The sequence below is a fragment of the Coptis chinensis genome, chromosome 4 (genome assembly GCF_015680905.1).
Source record: "Coptis chinensis isolate HL-2020 chromosome 4, ASM1568090v1, whole genome shotgun sequence".
Lineage (NCBI taxonomy): Eukaryota > Viridiplantae > Streptophyta > Magnoliopsida > Ranunculales > Ranunculaceae > Coptis > Coptis chinensis.
In genome coordinates, this window is record NC_141459.1 from 89,738,200 (window position 1) to 89,764,306 (window position 26,107).

At 38.8% G+C, this 26,107-nt stretch overlaps 1 protein-coding gene and 2 pseudogenes across 1 annotated transcript; 1 reads left to right on the forward strand and 2 right to left on the reverse strand.

Moving 5' to 3' along the window:
* Positions 1 to 6,103: 6,103 nt before the first annotated feature.
* On the forward strand, positions 6,104 to 6,655 carry LOC147505528 (secreted RxLR effector protein 161 pseudogene; annotated as a pseudogene).
* A 7,505-nt stretch (positions 6,656 to 14,160) lies between these two features.
* On the reverse strand, positions 14,161 to 14,964 carry LOC147505529 (uncharacterized). The gene has a single exon (XM_086605578.1). It carries the CDS (start codon positions 14,962 to 14,964, stop codon positions 14,161 to 14,163), a length of 804 nt encoding a protein of 267 aa, XP_086461704.1.
* A 416-nt stretch (positions 14,965 to 15,380) lies between these two features.
* LOC147505530 (phospholipase A1-IIgamma pseudogene) lies at positions 15,381 to 17,007 on the reverse strand (annotated as a pseudogene).
* Between the last annotated feature and the right edge of the window lie 9,100 nt (positions 17,008 to 26,107).

The following is a 26,107-nucleotide window of genomic DNA, read 5'->3' on the forward strand; positions in this document are numbered from 1 at the left end:
GCTTAGGCATGTCAATTCAATATTGAGAAGTCTACATAACACTCACAGCCCGTCTTTTGCTCGCTGTTTGAGAATTTCATGGTCTTGTATCCTCGTTGCAAGTTGTGATAATTGTCACCGGATAACAGAGGAAAGACGAGAATAGCTATGGGACTATCTGAGTGGTGTACAAAGAAAGGATCATCAGAACCTGGAGGAGAGTCATTATTGATGTTTGAGGCGTCAGCCATTGAAAATTGAGAGGAGGCGGAAGCTTAGAGTGGTTAGGGTTAGGGTTTGGATCAAAATTAGGCTGATACCATGAGAAATTAGATAGAAAGATTGATTTGAAAGAATATTTACTTGATTGATTTCTAGGTCTCATACAATGGTTTATATACATATTACAAGTTCTTAAGATTGATAGAAATCCTTACTATACACGTGAACAGGAAAATAGAATTGAAACAAATAACAAAGATCTCATGCAGCTTTTTGAAGAGGTGGTGCGAAGTGCGCTTCTCGGAACTTCGCGCTGGCGCGAAAGAAGTTATATCGATGTCGAGCGCGTAATGCGCTCTTACTTCTAATAAGTTGCAACAGTAGTTCAACTCATGGACTTTGTCTTTGTAGATACTAGATAGGCCTCGCTGTTTGTAGAAAGACATTACCTATGGAGTTTAGCTACTGCCATATGCTGTCTGGTGGATCATGTAAATGCTCTTTTTAGGATAAGCTTTACGATCTAATTGATTGAGGGAGACTGGTGTTTTGGTATGATTTTGACTGAGTTCGCGATAGATGCAGACTGCCTACGTATCAAGTTCTTGGTTGCAACTTGAATCAAGTCAGACGTAGTTCCTCTTCCTCTTTTATAAATGAAGTCTTCCTCCTTCCTTTTCTCCTGCGTCAGGTCAGTTCTCCTCCAAGGGGGAATTGAATGAGCTTTGATTGCGAGTTATGGAGGCTCATTGATGAGCACTTCTGGAGTTGCAACGTAGCTTTGAAGGATGCAGTTGTACGTGATTGAGTGTTACTTGCCGTTACAAGTGTACATGAACCTATCAGTTTGAGAGTATGTACTCGATCAAACTGATGGGCGACCCGACCTATGATATGAGATCGTGACCCATGGGGGATCGATTCGAAGTGTGGCAAACTGAGGAGAGGTCGTTTGGCTCATGCGGGACACGTGAATAATATGCCTGAGTATATTAGTACCTCACAGATCATGTGGAAGAAACGTAACGATAGTATATATATTTATCGGGCATCTCCTCAAGGCCTTGTTTTGGATGTTAAAGCTTAGCTTTGGCAAGGTGTTGTTTCGCGAAAAAAAAAGTCTTTTTCCCGGCATGAGCGCGTGCGCGCCTTGGGCCAGGCATATCTGAGTGCGCGTGCACCCTCTTCTTGACCAACTTCCAGTATTGTTGTTTCGCAAAAACTATAAAAAAAAAAAAAAAAAAAACTTCTTTTTCCTTACATGGCGTGCACACTACCTATTTGAGCTTCACCTCTCTTCTAAACAAACAATACCGAAACAGCCAAAACAACACAAGGTAATAGGGACAGAGTGTAAATTCAAAGAGTTTATTATCAATTGGGATGGCATCATTAGGAGCTTTATTGCTTAATTCATCCTTTCTTTGGCTTTGTATCACTATATCGGGGATCTAACTATAAAAATGAGCTGATGCTACGATCTCCCTCAATTACCTCCATATAGATTTATCCAATTCTTTCCAATTAATAAAGTTTTATTGATCGAAAGAGCAAAATGGAAAATAAAGGACTTTGTCATTGTGAGACTTGGTCACTTGGTGTTTGGTTTGCAAATATGAGAAATATTCCACTGGGAAAGCCGCTTTCAAGTTTAAATTTTAAAAAATGGGAGCATGATATATAGACTTTTTTTAAAAGAAAGGGGGAAATGGAGATGCTTTTACAGAAGCGTTCAAATCCCAAAACTCTTGCAGGTCATAATGAACACATTTGACACAATGACCATACCTGCATATTTATTGTTAAAGTATGTAAAGTCCCACAATATTATAAGTGTGGACACGTCTTTAATAGTTTTTATTTTGGTGTACAAGAGAAACTTATCACCCAAGATAAGTTTAGTATAAATATATGAACCGGTGGGTAGAGAATAATAACTCAAAACCCTACCTTCTTCTTGTGCCTCCTCCTCCTTCTCCCACCTCATCTCCTTAACCTAACCAGCTAACAACTATATAACTCTCCTAGTATAAAATAACATGGTATCGGAGCCGACTCTGTTTAGAGAATGCTAGGAGAGAGATCCGCCGTTTCAAGGTTCCAGTTTTAGTATTAATTGCCGTCTTAGTATTATTTTTCCTTCCAATCTCTCGGTATTGATAAAGAGGAGTACATCAGGTTTTCAGAGGGGGAAGGCGTGGTATCACCATCTCTCTATATCTCTCAATTTCTAAGTGCAGGCATGCACACGCTCAGTTTAAGGCTTCTTCAAGGCGCGACGCGCTCTGGGCCTGTATCTCGCAGTTTCTTGTGGCAGGCGCGCACGCGCTCTGGGCTTGTATCTCGCAGTCTATCTTCCTTTTCATACATTGAGTTTTTCTTCTCTTTATAATGACTAAAGTTGTTCCAAAATCCGATGAATTTGGTAATTCGTCTGTTTTCTCTGTTGGTATGACCTCTATCAAATTGGAGGGTGTTGCCAATTACTTTCACTAGGCAGAAGTAGTTACTGTTTATCTTACTGGAAAAGATAAGGAAATTCATCTGACAGATCCCCCAGATGATAAAGTAAAGACAACCTGAACGAAAAATGACACCTTAGTTAAGAATTTTCTGTGGATATACTGTGCGGTTTTTCAAAACCTCTAAGGAGATTTGGGAGTATCTACAATGCAAGAATCATACTCTCAATCTCAGAATACTTCACGTATCTTTTAGTTGTATGAGAACATCTTTGATCTAACTCAAGGCGATATGTCTATCTTTGAGTATTATAATTCTCTTCGTAGCAAGTGGGAAGAACTGAATATTTATCACTCACTTACTACAGACATAAATCAGTTGAAGAAACAAAGAGAAGAATTTCGAGTATCTGGGCTACGTTCCGAGTTTGCTAATGTGAAAGCCCAAGTTCAAGCTGAATCTAAGCTCCCTACTCTGTCTGAAGTCTACTCTCGTCTTTCTCGTATTACTGCACCTCTTCTAAGGCACAATGACAGTACGACTTTATTGATCCCTCCAAGCAGCAATAATTATAACAACCCCTCCTCTAGTCGTGGTAATGGAGGTAGAGGGGGTAGAGCCAGTCGTGGACGTGGAGGTGGTCGCAACCAAGGGAGTAGTCGTGGTCGTGGTATGGGCAGTTTTGATCCTTGTGAGCATTGTGGGCGCACAAATCATAGTTCTGATTTTTGTTGGGATATAACAAGACGCCCACCTTTGCACAAAGCCAACAATGCCACAGTAGTTAATCAGAAAGTAATCGACTTTCAACAAGTTCAAGAAGACCTTGCAGCCCTGATGAAGTAGATACAAGCTATTCCAGTCAATTCATCGAATCTATCTAACTAACCCACTACAACCCTAGCCGATTTAGGTAAAACATGTCTTCATACAAGTGGTAACAACTCTTGGGTCATTGACTTAGGAGCTTCTGATCATATGATAGGTAATCCCCAGTTATTTTCTAATCTTGAGTATACTCACACACCATCATATGTCATATTAGCAAATGGGGCTAAGGCTAGTATAATTGCTATTGGTTGAGGTACTATTCAGTTAACTCGTGATGTATCACTTGCCTCTGTCCTGCTTATTCAAAATTTTCCCTTTAATCTATTATCTGTTCATCGTCTCACCTAATCTCTTCAATGTAATGTCAATTTTTCTTCCACTCATGTTGTGTTCCAGGATCTACAGACAAAGACACTAGTTGGTTGGGGGTATGAGCACTGCGGCATCTATTACTTTCAAGATGGTTATGGGCACTCTCACCAGAAGCAAGCTCTCATAGTCTCAGTCTCTCCTGTTCAGTGGCATAGACGTCTTGGTCATCTTCCTCTAGCTAGTTTGCAAAGTTTAGTTCCCATTATTTTTTCTAGTATTTAGTCTTTAAGTTGTGAGGTTTGTGAGTTAGGTAAACATCGTTGTGCTACTTACAAAAATAGGTTAAATAAGTGTTCTAGTGTTCCTTTTCAGTTAGTTCATTTAGATGTTTGGGGTCCTTGTATAACCACGCCTTTTTGGAGCCAAGTACTTTATTACATTTATCGATGATTTCTCTCGTGTTTGTTGGGTATATATTATGGAAAATCGTTCTCAAGTATTCTCTGCCTTTCAAAAATTCTATGTTGAGATTACTAATCGATATTCTGCACACATGCATGTTTTTCGAACTGATAATGCCAAAGACTATACCTCTGCCATATTCAAGTGTTTTTAGATGACCATAACATTACACATCAAACCTCATGTGTGGATACACCTCAACAAAATGGGGTTGCTAAGAGAAAGAATATACCCATTCTTGAAGTTGCCCGATGCCTAATGTTTCAAACAAATCTCCCAAAGTTTTATTGAGCAGATGCAGTCCTTACTTCCACATACTTGATTAATCATATGCCCTCTTTAGTGTTAGGTGGAAAAACACCACACTCTGTTAGTTTTCCTGGTCAACCTTTTTTCCATCTTCCCCCTCGTATTTTTGGTTGTGTCTGCTTTGTTCATAATCTTCAACCGAGTCGTGATAAATTGGACTCTCGTGTTATTAAGTGTGTTTTCCTTGGGTATTCACTTACACATAAAGGGTACAGGTGTTATAGTCCTCATATATGCAAATCTTTTGTCTGTGCTGATGTTACTTTTTTTTAAGATGTTATGTTTTACTCTTCAGAAGGGAAGGTGTCCTCTGAACCATATCATTTGTGGATTGTGTTCTGCCATCTAGTGTACCCTTAACCCCTCCAATGTTGGTCGATGGTATTAATGAGGAAGCTAATGATCCTGTCACCGCTACTGATGTTGGAGAGCCAGCAGACAAAGCGCGTGCGCGCCCCTTTCCTGCAGCTGATGTTCGCGAGCTTGAGGCCAAAAGTTCAACTGCTCCGCTGCCCTCACCTCTTCCCACTGTGTATGTAGATCCTATTGTCATTCCGTCTGACCTTGATGTTCCTATTGCCCTACAGAAACTTGAAAGTCCACCTACCAATATGCGTCTTCCTAGTAAGTATGCTCAGTATTATATTTCTCAGTATGTTTCCACTTATCATTTACCACCATTTGTCAACTCTTTTGCTACGTCCTTGTTGTCTGTCTCTGTCCCTTCTGACTACAGGGACGCTCTATCCCATCCTAGCTAGAAGCAAGCAATGGAAGAGGAGTTAAGTGCCTTGTATTCTAATGACACTTGGGTCCTTACAGATCTTCCTCCGAGGAAGAAAGCGGTTGCTTGTAAGTGGGGTTTCACTGTTAAGCAAGCATAATCCGAATGGTACTATTTCTCGTTTAAAGGCTCACCTTGTTGCAAAAGGCTTTACCCAGACTTATGGTATTGATTACTCCGAGACGTTTTCTCATGTTGCAAAGTTAGCCTCTGTGCGTATTTGTTATTTCTATTACTGTTCATCATCACTGGCCTCTGTTTCAGTTAGATGTGAAGAATGCCTTTTTACATGGAGATCTCCTGAAGGAAATCTATATGGTACAACCTCCTGGTTTTGTTGCTCAGGGGGGGAAAGTCTATCGATTAATGAAGTCTCTTTATGGGGTCAAGCAGTCTCCTAGAGCTTGGTTTGCGAAATTTAGCCAGGTTTTGATGGCTAATATAATGACTAGGTGTGAATATGATCATTCTGTGTTTTACCGAAAGACCCAACAAGGAATTATTATCTTAGTTGTGTATGTTGATGATATCATTGTCATAGGGTCTGACAAACAGGGTATTACTCGACTTAAAGTCAATCTCTCAAGACAGTTCCAGACCAAAGATCTAGGATAACTGAAGTATTTCTTAGGCATTAAAGTTACAAGGTACCTTGGTGAAATTCATCTCTCACAGAGAAAGTATGTATTAGACCTGCTCAGTGAGACAGGTAATTTAGGAGCTCGCCTAGCAGAGACTCCTATGGATTCGAACAACAAACTCCAATCAGATGTTGGAGAGTTGTATGCCGATATTGAGGGGTACTGTAGACTGGTGGGAAAGCTTATCTATGCTACTATCACTCGCCCAAATATCTCGTTTGTCGTTAGTGTAGTATCTCAGTATATGCATGCACCACGGATTCCTCACTACCAGGCAGTTATTCGTATTGTGCGGTATTTGAAAGGTTATCCTGGTCATGGATTGGTATATCGTTCTAATGGAAATTTTGATGTTGTTGGATATTCAGATGTTGATTATGCAGGATCAGTCTCAGATAGACGATCCACCACTGGGTATTGTACCTTCCTTTGTGGAAATTTGGTGACGTGGAAGAGTAAAAAGCAAACAGTTGTGTCAAAGTCTAGTGTAGAGGCTGAGTATAAAGTTATGGCTCAGGGGACTGGTGAGTTAATATGGATTCGTAATCTGCTATATGAGTTAGGTTTTAAGGTACAGCTACCGATCCCACTTCATTGTGACAATCATATCGCCTTGCAAAGACTCAAATTCTCATTAAGGGTATTTTCGTAAATTATATATCAAACCTAGGGACAATTAGGTACTTGGACGGTCGGGTTTACATTTCAAACTTACATAACTTAATGAAACCTAACTCCGACTCATAAGCCACGTGAGGTAAGCAACTCATATGCGAAAATTAGATAAAATGTCGGTTAGCGGCTTTTCTGCGTTAGATGCTGGCACGAGTTAACAACTTACATGCATGAGTGGGTTATCGTTATAGCATGCGGTGGGATAGAATGTAGGAAATTAAATTAAGCTGGATGGGCCGAAAAAATATTTACGACGCTAAGTCAAATTAGTTAGTGGTTAGGAGTTTAATTATAACTTTAGGCCTAATTTAGACATTTTGGGCTTGGGCCTTAACTAACTAAACAGGTAAAGACAAAAATAGAACAAAATCGCACAAACCAAAAATCGCCCAAAAATCTATCGCACCCAATTTCCCCAATTTCGCCCAACACTTAAACCCTAAGAGAGAGAGAATCAATTCTCCCAATTTCATCGATTCAAACTCAAATTTCTCACACCCAATCCTTAGAAACCTTAAACTCAAGTGTGGGAGTTCGAATTTCCAGTGTACCAAAGTGAAATCAAGCAAAAGGTGAGTTTAATTTCGCCTCCAGTAAATAGTTTAAACTCGATTTCGATGGAGTTGGTTGTGTTGCTGAAAGATAATTGAAATGGGGTGGTTTTTAATGTCGGCGGCAGCTATTGGAGGGATATGGCTTAGCGAATTTGTGGAGAAGAAAGCTAAAGGAGCGATTCTTACTGACTTGGTAAGAATTTTGATTATCCACTCCATTTTTTAGCAGTTCATGTCGGTTTATAATTATTTAAGAGTAGATTGAGTAATGAATGATTGATAAGGAATACAACAGTAAATATTGCTAGAATTAATGTAAATTGAAGGGGTGGAATTTGTTGTAGTTAGAATTTGGAATGGATAGGATTGGTGTTGACGTGAGGTACAGTGCTAGAAATGGCTTGTAGCTCTGCTAACTGTAGTTAGAGGAAAAATTTCCTGAAACCAAATTCTTAGCGTCGAGATTCTTTTCGACTTACGTTAGATAAGAAGTTCTCGTTCGTTCGATAAAATAACCGTCGTATATATATATGATGTTATAGGAGTTAAATAAGAGTGGATTCGGTGAAGCGGGCTTGATTCGGTTAAGTGGGCTTGACAAGAATGGAGCTTGCTAAGGTAGGAACCTACATACCAATATATAGCCTGCTTATTTTCATGCATGATTTGAATTGTTTAAATTGATAAGAGATAATTTGCGTATCAACCATGCATGTATATGTGATATTCATATTTTGCATTGTATTTTCCCCGATATAAACTAGATATATGGATAACTTTTGTGTGAAATGAATTTTTGTGAAATCTAGGTAGCTGGGATTGTTTTCTTTCGTTAAAAGAGAAAAAAACGGGTTTTGGGAAGGGTTCTCGTCTCTTGTCTCAACAAGGAGATAGAGAGATGGATTTTGTAATGTGGGTAAGGATTACCCGGTTGTTTGTAACTATGTGTGAGGTTCTGGATTGTTCTATGGATAGTTCGTTATTATTTACGATGATTCGCCATTTGGGAATCATCGGTTGTCATTTACTATGACTGGCCCGTTTGGGAGTCATAGGTTGTATTGAATCGACGGATGGGAATCCAGGAACTCACACATACAGAACCAACAGCTTTTAAAAAGAAAAACTAAATATGTATCTATAGTATTTGGAAATAACCGGTAATACGAGTATATATATAGATATTACTATGCTTATCACGAGGGGATTTAAAAAAGGAATTGTGAATTCCTATAAAGAAGGAACTGTTGTCGCATTTTCAGAGACGGCAGTTCACTCTAGGATTCCAACTGTGGTATACACCTTCCGAGGTGGTGGACCACCTTTAAAGGGATGCATCACTGGATGTAGTCCGGGAATTCCTTTTCTACTTTTCTAGATAACCATGTTTGAAGTGTCACGCTGTATGGTGATTAGCTTGTGTGAGGTTACATGTTACCTCGATGAGGTTTAGACGCGAGGAGTGAGAGTTTAGTCTACTCCTGGATGTGTGTCAGGATCCTGAGCAGTCTGCAGTCATCGAACGGTTGACCATCGTAAGTTAGGTGACAGCCCGTATGGGGGCCATGGTCACAGGGCCCACCTGAGCCCTAAAAGCTTTGAGGATTTTGTGTGTACGAACACAACAACGGCATTTCAGCTCCCTACCAGTAAAATCAGGAAAACAACGGTGCATGGTTCACACTGGGAAGTACTGAACCGAGATATGCCTCGGAATGAATCGGGTCGAGTACCGCATACCCTCACCATTCTAATAGGATGCAGCGGCCACAACAGTTGTATGATGTTTGTGAAAACTATATTTTGAATATTAATGAGGCATGTCGAAATGATTTATGCTAGTTAGTGATGTATTATATAGTCACGATATTTGGATATTATTATGGAAACCTGTATGTTTTAAATGTTTTGCTATAAGTAGTATATTTATTGGTTATGTGCGTTTCTACTGGGCATAGTTGTTTGCTCATCCTACATTAACATTTCAAATAGAGCGGATCATGGGAGGAGGGTTTCCTACCACTAGTGAGGATGGTTATGGGGATTTGGATGGTTTCCCCTATGCTTGACGAGGGGCAGAGTCAAGTTCATTTTGGGTTGTATAGAGTCTAGTTCATTCTTTGGTTGTATATATTGAAAGCTAGCTCATTTTGGATGTAATAACCGATGTATTAGAGTGTAGTTAATCTTAAACATTTTTGGATATGTATATGGACATCACTGTTGTGTATAAAGTTAAGATTTTACATATATATGGTTGTTGGAAGGGTATTATGCGATGTCCAGGTTTTATGACAAGTTGATCGTATACGAAACGTCGATTAAACAAAGGAAACTCCGCCAAAATTTCAATAGAATTGGGATAGCGACCGCCTCGAGATTCATCTCCACGTCTTTGGGATGCGTGATGGGTCTCGGGGCGTTATACGCCTCTAATCCAGTATTTCATGAGCGAACTAAGCACATAGAGGTAGATTGTCATTATGTCCGACATAAGGTTGAAACAAAGGAGATAAGTACTCCTTATGTGGCGTCTCAAGATCAATTAGCTGATATCTTCACCAAACCAGTGGTTCGTCCAATTTTGAATTATATTGGTAACAAGCTGGGCATGAGCAATATCTATGTTCCAGTTTGAAGAGGGTGTTGAAGTATGTAAAGTCCCACAATGTTATAAGTGTGGACACATCTTTAGTAGTTTCTATTTTGGTGTACAAGGGAAACTTATCACCCAAGATAAGTTTAGTATAAATATATGAACTGGTGGGTAGAGAATAATAACTCAAAACCCTACCTTCTTCTTGTGCCTCCATCCTTCTTCTTCTCCACCTCATCTCCTTAACCTAACCAGTTAACAACTATATGATTATCCTAGTATAAAATAACATTTCTTAAGCACAATTTATGAGCACTCAAAAACAGGGCTAAACTGTTGGTTGTTGGTCATGAATCTAAAGATTCGAACGTCAAGTTGAGACATTCAGATACCTCATCGATGTAGTGAGTTTGAGCTCTGACTCAAACTGTCTATGTGTGCACTAGGCGCAACCTCAAATGTTCTTTTATGTATCCAAAAAGGAAAAAGGAGAAGTGAAAAACAATGATTTAAAATAAGTCATGGATACTGATAAATTAGAGAGAGAGATAGATTTTAGAGAATATTTACTTGATTAATTTATAGGTCTCATACAATGGTTTATATAGAGGTTACAAGTTCCTAAGATTGGTGTCAATCCTTATTATACACGTGAATAGGAATATAGAAACAAATAACAAAGATCTGTACAGTTTTTAGAAACATACGGTGCAAGTCTGCTTCCTGGAATAGAGGCGCAAGCACGCTCGAGTTATACTATGTCAGAGTGTGTGCGCGTTCTTACTTCTAATACTCCCCCTCAAGTTGGAGAGTGAATGCTAAGAACTCCCAACTTGCGAATTAATCTCAGAAAGGTGTCATTGCCGAGAGGTTTAGTGAAGGCGTCAACCACATGATCTGAGGATGGAATGAACGTAGGAGATAATAACTTGGCGTGTATCTTGTCGCATAAGAAATGACAGTCCAATTCAATATGCTTCATTCGTTCATAAAAAATTGGATTTTGAGAGAGATGGAGGGCGGCCTGATTGTCGCAGAACATGTTCATCGAAGAAGGGTGAGAGATGCCTAAGTCATGTAGAAGATACTTCAACCATTGAAGTTCACATGCAAGGGTAGCCATGGAACGATATTCAGCTTCAGCTAAAGAACGGGATACAATGCTCTGTTTCTTTGTTTTCCAGGAGATAGGGCTAGAACCAAGAAAAATGCAATAACCGCTAGTAGATTGACGAGTAACAGGCAGCCAGCCCAATCAGAGTCATAGAAGCCAGAGATATGTAAAGAACTATTAGCGGATAAGAGAATCCCTTTGTTGATTGAACCTTTAAGGTAGCGGAGTATACGATGAGCAACATCTAGGTGTGGAGTCCATGGGGACTGCATGAAACAACTGAGATAATTAACAGAATAAGTGATATTTGGACATGTAACTGTGAGATATAAGAGACGCTCAATCAAGCGACGATAGACAGTAGAATCTTGAAGTAACGTACGTACCATCATCAGTATGGAGGTTGATGTTTTGTTCCATATGGAACTCAGAAATACGACCACCAGTGGTACCACAATCAGACAAAATGTCCAAAAGACATTTGCACTGTGTAAGAAATAATCCTTCTTTGGAACGAGCCACCTTAGTATCCAAGAAATATTTAAGACGTCAAAAGTCCTTGATATAGAACTTTGCCTTTAAAAATTGCTTCAAGTTCTGAATGAGAGAAGGATTGTTGTCTGTGATCAGAATTGTCGTCCACATAAACAAGGACAAATGTAGAATTAGAACCACGAATATTAGTGAATAGAGAATAATCAGACTTAGACTGAGTGAAGCCGGCAGTGACATGAGTGGTAGATAGTTTGGCAAACCATTGTTGAGAAGCTTGCTTGAGTCCATATAAGAACTTATTGAGATAATAGATCTTGTGCTCCCCCTGTTTGGCAAAGCCAGGAGGTAAGGTCATATAGGCAGTTTCATCCAAATCGCCTTGGAGAAAGGCATTGTGGATATCCAGCTGATGAAGGGACCAATGTCTGATAGTAGCAATGGAGAGAAGTAATCGAACAGTGACTAATTTAGTAACGGGTGCAAAAGTGTCATGATAGTTTTGGCCTTCAATCTGATTGTAACCCTTGGCAACAAGATGAGCTTTGTAATGTTCAATAGAATCATCTGAATGATATTTAATCTTGAAAACCCATTTACAACCAATAGGCTTATGATGAGAGGATAATGGAACCAAAGCTGCAATTTCAGCAGCCATAGCAGCTCTCCATTCTGGAATTTTGACAGCTTGAGAAAAAGATGTAGGAACAACTGAAGAAGACACTTTAAACAAAACAACTTTATGACAAGTAGAAAAGTTAGTGTCAGAAACATAGAAAGCCATAGGATATGGAGTAGAATACCGTGCTACCTTAGAGTCCGATTGGATGAGGTTGGTCGAACGAGGAACTGTAAGTGCCTTGGTGAGAGTAGGGTAGTGATAATCTTTTATGAGAAGTGGTGGGGGGGTGTCGCACTCTAGTAGATCGAGGTGAAGTAGGAGGGTTGAGTTGTGTTGGCTGAGAGGGTTCCAAAAAAGTGACGGGACAAGATGTCTGAGGGAGGCGGGTGGAAGATGTTGGATCGAGGGAGGGTGCATGCTCTTACTACTAGAGCGACTGGAGGGAGGGCGCGGGCTCGCTCGATTTGCATTGGATCAAAGGGCGTGCACGCTCTGACTTCAGGAGCTACAGGAGAAGAGTTAATGTCGAAAGTTTCATTGTCTGGGATGGGTAAGGGATAAACAGGCATGTGGGATGGTGGGGAAGAGAAATGTTGATAGAGGAATGCATGCTCAGGGAAAATCACGTCACCAAATGTATAAATTTTTTTGGAAGATAGATCATAAATACGATATCCTTTTTGAGCATAAGGATAACCAATGAAGATGTCAGGTTTACCTCGGTGATCAAACTTATTTTTAATGGAAGTGTTATGAGCAAAACATAAACAAACAAAAACACGAAGATGGGCAATAGAAGGAAGTGTTGTAAACAAAAGCTCATGAGGTGATTTGTCATTTAACAAAGGGCTAGGAATTTTGTTAATGAGATAGCCTGCGGTGAGAATGCATTCACCCAAGAAAGATAACGAGAGATGAGCTTGAAAACGTAATGCTCTTGCAATGTTGAGTAAGTGACGATATTTTCTTTCAACAACAGCGTTTTGTTGGGGAGTAGCAACACAACTACATTGGTGGATAACCCCATGTTTGGAAAAAAAAAATTGTTGCATGTTATGGGATATAAATTCAGATCCATTGTCGGATCAAAGGACTTGGATTTTATGAAAATGGTCATTAGTGTTGCCATGGCCAGATATGAGCGAATCTATTGTAGAATGAAATTGAGTATGAATCATGGCAAAAAAAAAATAAAAATGCATGGCAGTTTCAAATTTGACAGTCATAAAATAAATCCATATAGCACGACTAAAGTCATCAACAATAGTTAAGAAAAACGAGCATTGGAATAGGATGGTAAATGAAAAGGACCCCAAATATTACAATGAATCATTTGAAAAGGTTTAATAGTTTTTATTGAACTATGAAAAAAAGATAAACGTGTTTGCTTAGCTAGAATCTGCAAAGGAGTGGAAGAGAGATGTCCTAAGTGATAATGTCATAAATTATTGGTGGTGGAGTTGTGGGATGAGCAAACGGAAGCTAGTTGAAGATGGTAGAGTCCCCCATTAAACCGTCCCAATCCAATATTCTTCTTCAATAACTAGTCCTAAAAAAGGCAAGAATCATTAGTGAACATGACAGAGATAGGGTGAGACATGACTAGTTCACTAATGGAAAGTAAGTTAAAATGAAAAGTGGGAACAAACAGAACGTTGTCAAGACGTAATAAAGGAGAGAGAATAACACTACCAACATGAGTGATTAAATGATCGGTTCCATCCGAAAGTTTAAGAGTAGAATGTGTTAAACAAGTATGATAATGAGAAAACAGATGTAACGATGAACATACATGATTGGTAGCACCAGAGTCGATGATCCATATGGATTTAGAAAAACATTAGAGAAAAATACCTGTCAGGTTTGTTTGTGAAGTGGTGCTACCTTAATCGAGCAAATTTAGAAGTTGGTTGTATTGTTCTGTGGAGAAAACAGGAGAATTGGAGTCCGTAGCAACCGAATTGGCTTGAGCAGGCTTGGGGGGATAATCGTGTAGTTTGTAACATATACCAATATGATGTCCAACTTGATTACAGTGATTGCAGAATGGACGAGCGCGTGCGTGCTTTGGTTGCCCAAGATCTGAGGGCGCGCGCGCTCTAGGCTATTGCGAACCAATGTTGTGCTGCAGAGGTTTAGACGGGCCTGATTTCGAAGAAGAAGTCCAATTGGTCTTTTGAAAGTGGGTACTCAGGGCAGCAGCGTCTAGAGCATATGGCAAAGAGAGTGCATGAATCTCTTGTTGCTTCTCTTCCTGTCGGATTAAAAAATAAATCTTGGACATACGAGGAAAAGGATCCATTAAGAGAATTTGACTGCGAATGGATTGAAAACGAGCATCTAGGCCTTGAATGAATTTCATAGAACGACCATCTTCAATCTCTTTAGCAAAATTAGATGCATGACCACAAGTATAAGCAAGCATAGTATACAAAGAACTTAATTCATCCCATAAAGATTTAAGCAAAGTGAAGTAAACAGATACCAGACGGTTGTTTTGTTTGAGAAGAGTGACAAAATCCTTCAGTTGAAAGACCTTGGGTGCATTAGTTTGTAAAAAGCGATCACCTAAATCTTTCCAGATTTCGGATGCAGAGTCGGCATAGAGGATGGTTCCACGGATATCTGGAGTAACATAATTAAGAATCCAGGAAGCAACGAGATCATCACATCGCGACCACTTGGCTTTCTCTTTGGGAGTAGTGGGAGGTGTGATAGAGCGATCGACAAAACCAAATTTATTCTTTGCTCGAAGTGTTCTAGAGATAGACCGCAGCCATGTCGGATAATTGTCACCGGATAATAAAGGAGAGATGAGAACAGCCATGGGGCTATTGGAATGGTGCATAAAGAAAGAATCATCGGATCCCAAAGAAGAGTCATTGTTGAAGGTGTTGGGTTCGGCCATCAATAATGGAGAGAGAGCGGAAGCTTTGAGCGGCTAGAGTTAGGGTCGAAATTAGGTTGATACCATGATAAATTAGAGAGAGAGAGATTTGAAAGAATATTTACTTGATTGATTTCTAGGTCTCATACAATGGTTTATATAGAGATTACAAGTTCCTAAGATTGGTGTCAATCCTTACTATACACGTGAACAGAAATATAGAAACAAATAACAAAGATTTGTATAGTTTTTCGAAGCAGTCGGTGCGAGTCTGCTTACTGGAATAGAGGCACGTGCGCGCTCGAGTTATACTATGTCATAGCGCGTGCGCGCTCTTACATCTAATAGATATTGCAATACAAGATGGCAATAATATGTAAACATCAGGGTATAAGCAATTATTTGTATCATATTGTGCTGTAACTTAAATATGATCTTTAATTGTTTAAGTAACTTTGATCCATGTTTTCCTCGTGGTCGTTTAATTTCCAAGATCCATTTTCTTGTTGAACCATTCCCCTGTTCTTTTCACACCACCACTGTGCTGGAACTAGATATTCATTCTTCAGTACATCATATGTTTTGTTCGCAAGAGAAATATCCCTATCCACTTCTAACTTAAACCCTCCTTTAGACCCTTGTGTTCCTGCAATTCCATGAAGATATGCTTCTAATTTATGCCAACTTGTTATACTTCCAGGACTCTTTAGAAATGGAGACTGTGTAGTGTCAATTCGCAATCCTTCACCTATATCTGAATAACCAATAAATGGATAATTTGGAACTACGTCTAAGGCATTAAATATGCGTAGCACTCTGAGATCTTTCATATTGGAACAGACATGTTTGAAATTAGGATCACCAATGCGGGGACAAGCGAAGACGAATGCAGTAACAAGGATAGGTGTAGCACAACCAACTTTAGGTTTGGTAATTCCGCTTGCAACAATATCGGCTGCATTTAACGTCGCAAGGGATGCACCCATACTGTGTCCACATACGCTTATGCTAGTCTCTTCATTTTGGAACTTTTCCACCAGCCTTTGCACCTCCGGTAGAACCTACATTTCCAATTAAATGCATTAGTTTTACTTTCTGATAGGCAAGGGGAACTGGGGCATCTCTCATGCATCCAGACCAAAGAAGCCCGACTTACTGTAAAAGCTTAACTATGGCTGGAACACTTACAGCTCGATCTACTAATGTAAAACATTTTACAGGTTTTAGAGTAGATCGATATGTAGATGTTGTAGTCAGAACCGTCGAAACTTGAAATAGATTCCATTGACAACGTTGAAATCAAGAAGCGTGTTTCTCCTTGATTTGTAGCTTTTTAAACTCAAACCAATGAAACTATGTCTGAATGAATTATTTTTTTAGTAGTGTACATTATCTTATCTCGCAATTCTCTTTTTCGTTTTTCTTTAAATCGGTGTACTTAAAGATCATTGAAACTCCAAGTTTCGAATAATACCTGGTCCCTGGCACTGGCTTTATTGTACGGAGATTTACGATCATCTGACATATAGATTGAAAGCCAACCTTTGTGCACCATAGGATTTCCAGAGGTCCCTAGCAACTTATCAGCTGAAACCAACCCAAATTCCAAATCATTAATCCATTCCAAGGTTCCAATAGTCCCCCTCCAAACTACAAGAATTTCCCTCCTTCCCAACACTTTCACCCCTTCATCTGTTGCTACTGCAACATAACCAATCCAATTAGACTCCTTACACCATGCTTCCCTTGAGAAAGACTTCATAAGAAATGCGTCTGGGACTGGAAGGGTAGAGGTTGCATAGAAGTATTTAGTTACTGTGTACTTCACTAGTGGATGATTTTTAACTAGACCAACCTTTTTAAAAAGATCAGCCTTTCCATATCGACTACTTCCACAAAATTTTGATGTCTTTTCATTATTGAAGGTGTCGTATGTTACTTCCGACAAGTCGCCATAGTGAAGGATGTATCGTCGAAGATCAATGTCAAGAGGATCTAACATGTTGTTCCAGTGATCCTGGCCACTGAGTTGCCTCCATGTTGTTGCTATGCTACTTGACATAGTTTAAATCAAGTTTAAGTTGTTAACGAATGTTGGTGTGTTTGTTCACTTGCGCTTAATGATCATATATATTATACGAGTCATGTATATGCGAGGTGTATGTACGAGGACACGAAATTAGTGTTCTTTCCCCTGAGAATTCACCCTCTTCAATCAAACAAACAGTAAGTCATAACCGCCAAGACAAGCAACCAAGGACGAAACATTGTTTCTCCAGAAAATGTGTTAACAAAACCACACAACTACACAAGATACATGTTGTATGACCACGGAGAAATAAAACTTGCGTTTGCAACTATCATACCATGTTCCACAGAAGAATGATAACAGGCAAGTAGGCAACTACTATATGGCATTCCTTATATTAAGATCAATTTGCTGGGCTAGTCTACGGCCCAAAGCTTTCTGGGCTCTGCACATTTTAGGGAAGTCTGAAGCCAGCAGAGTCCATCTTTACAGCAAACCATGTCTTGGTTGGATCCCGTTGTGAGACAATAGCAAGGCCCATGACCCAGCACCGAGTGCGCTAGATCTCTTCAGCGCTAGGCTTGTAAGGTTATGTAAAATTGTAAACTGTCCTTGGTGTGTTAAAGTGTGAAGTCGTGTACACACAACAGGGGTGGCTACTGCACTAATTCACACTGCTATTTTTTTATTTTTTTTAGTATAAATTATGAACAGTTACCAACTATAAAAAAAAATTAGCAAAGTCAAGGGGGTACAGCTATGGCAGGGAATCAAGTCGGGTAGACCCGAATCCGACCCAACCCGATTACCGAATATATCGGGTTCGAGTGTATCTTCGTATCCGTTTATTTATTTTGGTCGGATTCGGGTTCGGATAAAAAATTTAAGGTTTTTTTTTTAATTTTTAGTGTTATCCGATCGGGTCGGTCGGATTCGGATATTGTGAAACTATTTGGGTTCGGATTCAGATATAGTCATATCCGACCCAAACCCAACCCGATCCTGCCCTAGCTACAGCCTAAGTTGGCACCCCTTCCCCCTAATTTTACTCAAAAACCATAAATTCAGTGGTACTATTCACCCAAAAAAACAAAAGAGTAGTGAAAAAATAGTAGCCCCCTATTGTTGAATCCTGCATCCCCCCCTGTGTACACATAAATGGCAGTACTAGACACAGAATTTGGAGAGTGCAAATCTCGATCAAAAGGGGTTGGTCCTCGGCCTTTCTTTGTAGAATGAAAGAATTTGTAAGTTAATTTGTAACGTTTTTTCGTAGAACTGAAGATATCAAGATAAACAGATTTTGTAACCAGAGTACCAGACCCAAGTGTAATGAATGAATACGACCATATTCACAAAAAGATGTTCATGAGATCTGAAATGGGACCCTAAAGGCTAAAGTGTTTGTCAATATTAGAGACTAATACAACAACGACATGTCCCAATCAACAATATAGAATCAGCCGTGACCTGCAAGTCAAGCCAAACCAAAATGCTCACGAGAATAATAACCTCCCATAGGGGACAAATGGTCATGAAGCTCTAATAAGCTCCTCCTTGGTCCACACTAACTCACACACCAACCTGGCAACCTCCATCACCTACCTCTTTACGCTTTACTATTCTAGCTTCAAATTTCTTAGCAATATATGAGCCTAGCTAGCAGCCTACATCCTTGTGGTAGTTAGAAATTTCTGTCAAGTGGCAGTCAATGAACTTTCTTTTTGTTTTTTTGGTAAAGTCAATGAACTTTCTTAATAACCAAAACAGGTGACATTTTATGTGGAGCGCGGCTGTCACATTGTCATAATATATATCTAAGTTCTAAAGCAAGTGATGGGTGATCCAATACACTTCCAGAAGTGTATTGGATGGATGGGCTCATCCATATAGGTCTGTCAAAATGCTTTTAGGATATGATAGATTTCTTGAGCTATGATATAGCCACTGCACGTTCCTTACCCCGAAAACAAAAGTGTTTAATTCCTTCCTAAGCAATAAGCATATGATTCGACTTTGCAAGCAAGCTAAAAAAAGTTAAAAGATGGACTACAGAATTAGGATTTGAACTCTACTAAAAACATATAGAAGTTTAGGGGTTCTTCGCTCTATTTGGAATTTGAATATTCACTCTGATTAAAAACAAGAATCCATATATAGCTTTTCTTATAAGCAAATGGACTCGTGCTAAAAATGTTGCTTGAATGAAGATTTGAGTGATTATTTGATCAATCGAAACTTTTGACATGTCGTTCAATCTTATGACGTCTCACACCAAGTAGTGTGGTGTAGCCGATCCTTATGCAGCTACGTCCAGTTATTATTGTGATCGCACTATCGCAGAGCTAAGACCGGCCTAGTCCATTGGATAACACAACTTACCTACTAGGTAATTGATCAACATATATGGGTATTAATCATAAGATAATTGCATCACTCTTTCTTTTTCTTTCTTTTTTCTTTTTTCTTTTTTCTTAATTTTACAAAGAAATTATATATAATTATTCGACCATATGGGTCGATATTGATATTATAGCCGGGCCTTGGTCATGGCAAACACACACACCACAAGGCCACAAAGAGCCAACCAGTCAGGAATATTTGTTCTGTTTGACATCTGCAATCACATTTTCAATACCCTACTAATGAAATGTTGCTTTCACTTGCACAGTTGCATTGATAACACCTATATATGCATCACTGCATGTTCATACTCCCGTGAGATCGTCCCTATTACTGCATTTGAATAATATCACTGTTACATTGGTTTTCTACTTTTCTGTCCAGGGAATTCGGTAAGAAAAGGTTTAAAATAAATAAAAATAAAAGTAGAAAAAGAGAGAAATCAGAGAACTATCAGAATCATTAGTTATAAATTTTGTTTGCTGGAGGAATGTTAACATTTAAGTTTGGTGCTTGTTGTGGTGCACTGTCAAGAGATCTTTTCTATAACTAGATTGCCGTCAGAATTGAGAACCGGTTACCAGGAATCAAACCGTAAAAGCTGAACAAATTCTCATGCAAAAGCAGGACATTTGGTGCACAAGCAATACCATCCGAATCTCATGAAAGTTGTCCCGTGAGATTCTAAGTTGGTGATATGAAGTTATGAACTACTTTGAAAGTAATGTTCTGTCACAGACTCACAATGGAAGTGTATAACGAACTAACAATAGCTTGTAGCGGCACTCATTAAGTTAGGTGACATTTTTTAGGGTTATAAACTTATAACCTGTAGACACAAGACAATGATTATAAAATTCACATGAAGAAGCTATTAGCGAAAAAAAAATGGATTTGATGGACCTAGGAGCCCAAGTGACATAAACATTGACCTTTGAAATCTTGGCATAATATATCCGTGTCAAGTGTCAACAGTACAGTCTACAAAACCAAAATATTGGCAGTGCCGATTATTGCAAATTTGAAATACTACAAAATATCATAACAACTCCCCATCTTTCGGCAAACAATACAAATACACGATATATATTTTGTAACGGACTTTGTACATTCTACTAGGTTAATGGGCCAACATCTCTTAGGGCATCTCCAATGGAGGGTGTAAAATTACACCTCCACATAGGCGCCACCTAGGTGTCATTAGGATTTTATAACTCCAATTGTAAATTATTGTAGAGTCTATAAAGGGCATCTCCAGTGGGAGTGTAAAATTACACCTCCACCTAGGCTCCACGCGCGTAGGTGCCATTAAGATTTTACACCTCTAATTGTATATTATATATTGTATAATCTATGAATATCAATACTTTATACTCTCCAATGAAGAAGTGTAAAAAATTAGATTTTAAACTCGAACTTCACTTAAAGTGAAGTCTTCTTTAATTTTCCTCTTTAATTTAAACTGGGACGTCACTTTCGTCCCTTAAAGTGACGCCCGAGTTAAAAAATTACTTTAGAATTAGAAAAGTACGTTACTTAAAGTAACGTCTGAATTTTTTTTTGTTCGGACGTTGGTTAAAGTGTCGCCCGAGCTATTTATCAACTGATAGCGAGATGGAGAATTCCCCACCTCCTCTATCAACTAATACTCTATTATCTACGGTATACCACCCCCATTGGAAAGAGTTTTTTGGTATTTGGAGTGTAAACTTTACACTCTATACAGTTTACACTCTCCATTGAAGATGCCCTAAATATCCACTCTCTATTGTTCCCAATAGAGAAGTGTAAAAAAGTTCAATTTTAAACTTGGATGACACTTCAAGTGACGTCCCTCTTTAAATTAAAGTCGGATGTCACTTCAAGTGTTGTCCGAGTTTAAAATTTTCAAATTGTGACTTTAGAAATAGATAGGGACGACACTCCAAATGACGTCCGAATTTTTTTTTCTCAGACGTCTGTTCGAGTGTCGCCCGGGCTTTTTATTAACTGATAACGAGAGAGAAAATTCCCCACCCTCTCTATGAACTAATACTCTATTACCTACAATAACACCCCCATTGGAAAGGGTTTTTTGACATTTGGAGTGTAAAATTTACATTATACGGTTTACACCCCCCATTGGCATCTCCAATAAAGAGTGTGTATATATACACCTCCACATAAGTGCCACATAGGTGTCACTAGGATTTTATGGCCCGTCTTACACATTAATAGTTTTCACATCCAAAATGGTATCCAATGCAACAAAGTTTAAGAGTGTAAAATTAAAAAATGAAAAAAACCGACGGTCAAAGTTCGTCGCAAGGGGTTTAACAAAAAAAATAAAACGCACGTCACTTTAAGTACGGACCGTCGCAAGGGGTTTAACCAAAAAAATAAATAAAATGCACGTCAGTTTGAGTAACGTCCGTAGTTTATTAAAACTTGGCCAACCAATAAATGACGGTATTTATCCGTCGCAAACGTTACAATTCTAAAAAAATAAAATAGACGTGAGTTTAAGTAACGGCCGAATTTCTTTTTAATTGGGACATTACTTCAAGTGACGCCTGAAATATTTATTAACTAATAGCCGGATGGGAAATTCCCCACCTCCTCTATTAGCTATTAGCTTATCACCTGAGATTTATACCCCATTGAAAACATATTTTTGATATTTAGAGTGTAAATTTTACACTTTAAACAATTTACACTTTCTATTAGAGATGCCCTTAAAAACTGTAGTACTTCTCAAGAACTGTAGGTACTGTATGCATGCCCCACTTCACCATGTGCATTAGCCCCGTTCAAACCTACCCCTTCACACAACTTGTGTGTGCAGTGTCTCCGTCCAAAATTGAATTGCTGATTTTACATACCTTCCTCACAACTCATGCTTTGGTGGCTTTGCATGTGTACTGTTGTGGTTCCTATACACATTATATATGAGAGTTTGAGATAGAAAAGGGGACCGCACTGGAAGGCCATTGTCATTCATCCCACCTCTTTATCTTCGTTTCGCTCACATTCCTTTCAAACTTGAAGGAAGTCAGCGAGTCACCGCTCTTGTGTTCAATATATACTTGGGATGGTGCATTTGTGAAAGAGTCAGGCTATGTGTAAAATCTGTAACCACGTGCCTCTTTACTTAACTTCCGTTTTCTTTTTTTTCTTTTTTTTTCACTTTTCAATTTTGAACACCCATAAAAACCAACGAAGGCTAAAACCCCAGACAAAAAAAAAAGGAAAAAAACTCACTCTCTTCCACATATCTTCATCTAAAACTCCAGGATAATAAGGATTCATACATTCTAAAAATCGAACGGCAATAATAGATATTAAATCACTTTTTATTTATTTTGCTTATTTTAAGAGAATAAAATTGTGGGTGCCTCTGCCCTCCAGAGTAGTCTAACAGAGGCTAGAAAGAAAAAGAAAGGATAAATTTCTGATTCGGCCATGATAATGTTATTTTGTTTTTAATCTGGCCATTGTCAGTAACTCAATGCAAAAAGTTGTTGACATTAAATGTGCTGAGTTGCAATTTGTAGCCAAATTGAAAACACATTGATATTATCAGTGGCCGAATCAGAAATTTACCCAAGAAAAATTTGTAGAAGTTGACAGGTCCATTTGCTGATTCTTAGTTGCCCTTTTCATTATAATTTTTCTTGGTGATTGTCAAATACAAACATTAATAGAGAGATGTTTATATTAATTCAAAATTTTCTCTTCCAAACCAAAAACACCTATATATTTAGCACAAGGGCGATTTTTTCTTTTTTCATTCTTGTTGTTTGGCTTTAAATAGCATATGTATGGACATATGGCGATTGTTCCGTTTCCATGGCAGGAAAAAAAAAATCATGTTTTGAGTATGCTTAACTTATTTTTAGGTGAGGCTGAACTATATACGCACCATAAATTATTGTGTCAAATTTTAAAGACCAGTACACAAAACTCAAAATTAGCCATAAATTACTTGTGATAAAATTTGAGTTAATCACTACCCCGAGTATTATTTGGGTTTACTCGATCTGCTCAAAATGAATATTAGGGTAAGCATTAGGGAGCTGATTTTTTTTTTCATTCGCTAATCATTAGGGAGCATTAGGGAGCTGAATTAGCTGAACATGCAAAGTTAAATAATGTTGTACAAAAGGGCACATCATGATCCACACAGCTAATTGATGTACCCTACAATGCACAAATAAACTTGGGCGTAATTGTACATTATATTTTGCCTCACAAGAAGCTGGAATCGCGTGGAGACAACCTTCCTTACTGGAATATGTAAAGCTCGGATTATATAAATAAAATTAGCTTCACAACAACAAAAAAAAAAAAGATGACCTTCGTACAAAATGCCCTTATCTATTACTATTTCGTCTTGGCATCTACACACGGCAGAGATTTTATGTATTGTTTTTTTTTTTTTTACCGGCCTCTCTAAGAGTTGGATCAGTAAAAGGAGGCAGACAGAATGACACAAAATCAACAGGCTTTAATCCTTACATACATGGATAACACACTAGACATGGCACAATCAAACCTAGGAAAGTAGAGATAGAAATTTTACTTCCTAATGTGTTGGTTAAGTTGGTTTCATCAATTGTTTGATTTGTTGCTGAGTGCCTGATCGAGTGAAAGCAACCTGCAATACTGAATCCTACGAGTACTGGAAATATTGAATCATACGAGTACAGGATATGAGCTGGTGTAAAAAAATGCAAATTAATATCAATTAGCGGTGAAAATTGATTTCAGGCCACAATGCTTGAATGCCAAATGAGACAGAAATGGGATCGATGAGTAGTGTTCCGATCTGCTATCAACATTCCTTTAATTGCTTCCATCTCACAACTACAAATTTTTTTCCACAAAGGTGACACAAAAACAAGTATTTTATATTGATAGGTACTAACGTACTATTCCCCGACCAAGTCCTTCTCAATAAGAGATTAAGGAGTAGATAAACCTCATAAAGCCAAACTTCTTAACTGGCTGAAATCCTTAAAGAACTGAGTTACATACTTACATACCAGAATGAATTAAGCTCACTTGTGAAAGATATTCGATAGAATTTGACATCGTCCATTATGTAATTTCTTGGGAGCCAAATGTCGACACATTTTTTGGATTCCTCTCCTTTTCAGCCGTAGGACTTGGTCAACAGTCCAGTTTCCAGATTTACAAATATAGGAAACCCTCGCTCGTTTACTGGAGGGCCCTTTACTGGATGCTATGTCTCTAAGTTCAACTGTTCAACACAGCGAAGACCATTTTGTGATTATCGAAAAAAAACCATTTTGTCGACGAATACATATGCCAACTAGTGACAATATAGGTGCAGTCGATATACTTATGATTCGCCACGTATGATAACAAGTTAGCCACTCATGACGTTATGCGCCTTTGGCCAATTAGCGTAGGTCTGCCTGTGCCTGTGCCCGTGCCCATTCGTGTCTACATACGAGCTCAATTTGCAAGCGGAAAGGAGCTGGAGTAGCATAAGTTACTTATGGCATATCAGTAAATGTTGAACAGATAAAATGGTTATGTGCCTCAACATATATAGGCAGAAATGCAACGGATAACTGATTCAATTCGATCCTCTAGTCAATACCTTATTTCCCAACGGCTATAAGCCTGGAACTGTCATAACCACGCCGTGATTCCATTTCCATACAAGCACAGGTTCCACCGTTCACGCCATCTTTCTTATGGCAATGGACCCACGCTCCTCATTCCAATCGCATTTATAATAGTTCATGGTAGATTGATTTTCTAACTGCGATTACCATTTAAATGGAGAAAAAAATTACCAATAAAAAAATAAATATAGTGTTCTGAATATAACATTGTGGAAACAACGTTACCCATTACAATAGATCAATTCTACACAAGGATCAATCATTTTTACTATACAAGACTTCAACACCCTCCAAACAATATCCCAACATTTCTCAATATCAAATAACAAGTATATAAAGTAAAACAATTAATGTAAAAGAAGAACAAACCACAAGACGAGATATATCGTGGTTCGACAATTTGCCTACTTCCACACTGCGAGTTCCAAGCTTTACTAGGTGTCCGGAGTAACAAATTACAAGTCTCTCAATCCACTCACAAAAAATGAACACTCAACTCACAAAGAATTGTTCTCTTTCTTAGTTTGGAAAAGTTAGGATTCTACAGAAAAAACCTATATTTATACAATTTCAAAAAACTTCCGAAAAAGGGCAAATTCGTGCTAAAATAACTCATGAGCGCAGGTCGCGCCCTCGACTAGGCAAAGTGGAGCGCGGGTCGCGCTTAAATCACTAAAGGTCAAAACCTCATGAACGCGGGTCGCGCCTTGCCCAAGTGGAAACTGAGCGCGGGTCGCGCCCTTCACACCAAATAGAAAAAAACATCGTTTTCTCTATAATTCTCCACCTCGGTGAGGTTTTAACACATAAAACCGAGCCGAACACATCCAACAAAAACACATCCATCCAGAAACTCGCAGTCCATCCGCCCCTAAGGGCCATGCCCACAAAGGGCTCTATCAAGCATGTAGGATTTGGAGCAAGTCCAAACAGTGTTGGAACTTAACTCCGGTGACAACCTTAGTCAGCATATCAGCAAGATTGTCATGGGTGTCCACTTTCTCAAGTGAAACATCATCATCCTCAACGACATCCCGTATAAAGTGATAACGGACATCAATATGCTTGGTCTGAGCATGATGAACCTAGTTTTTCG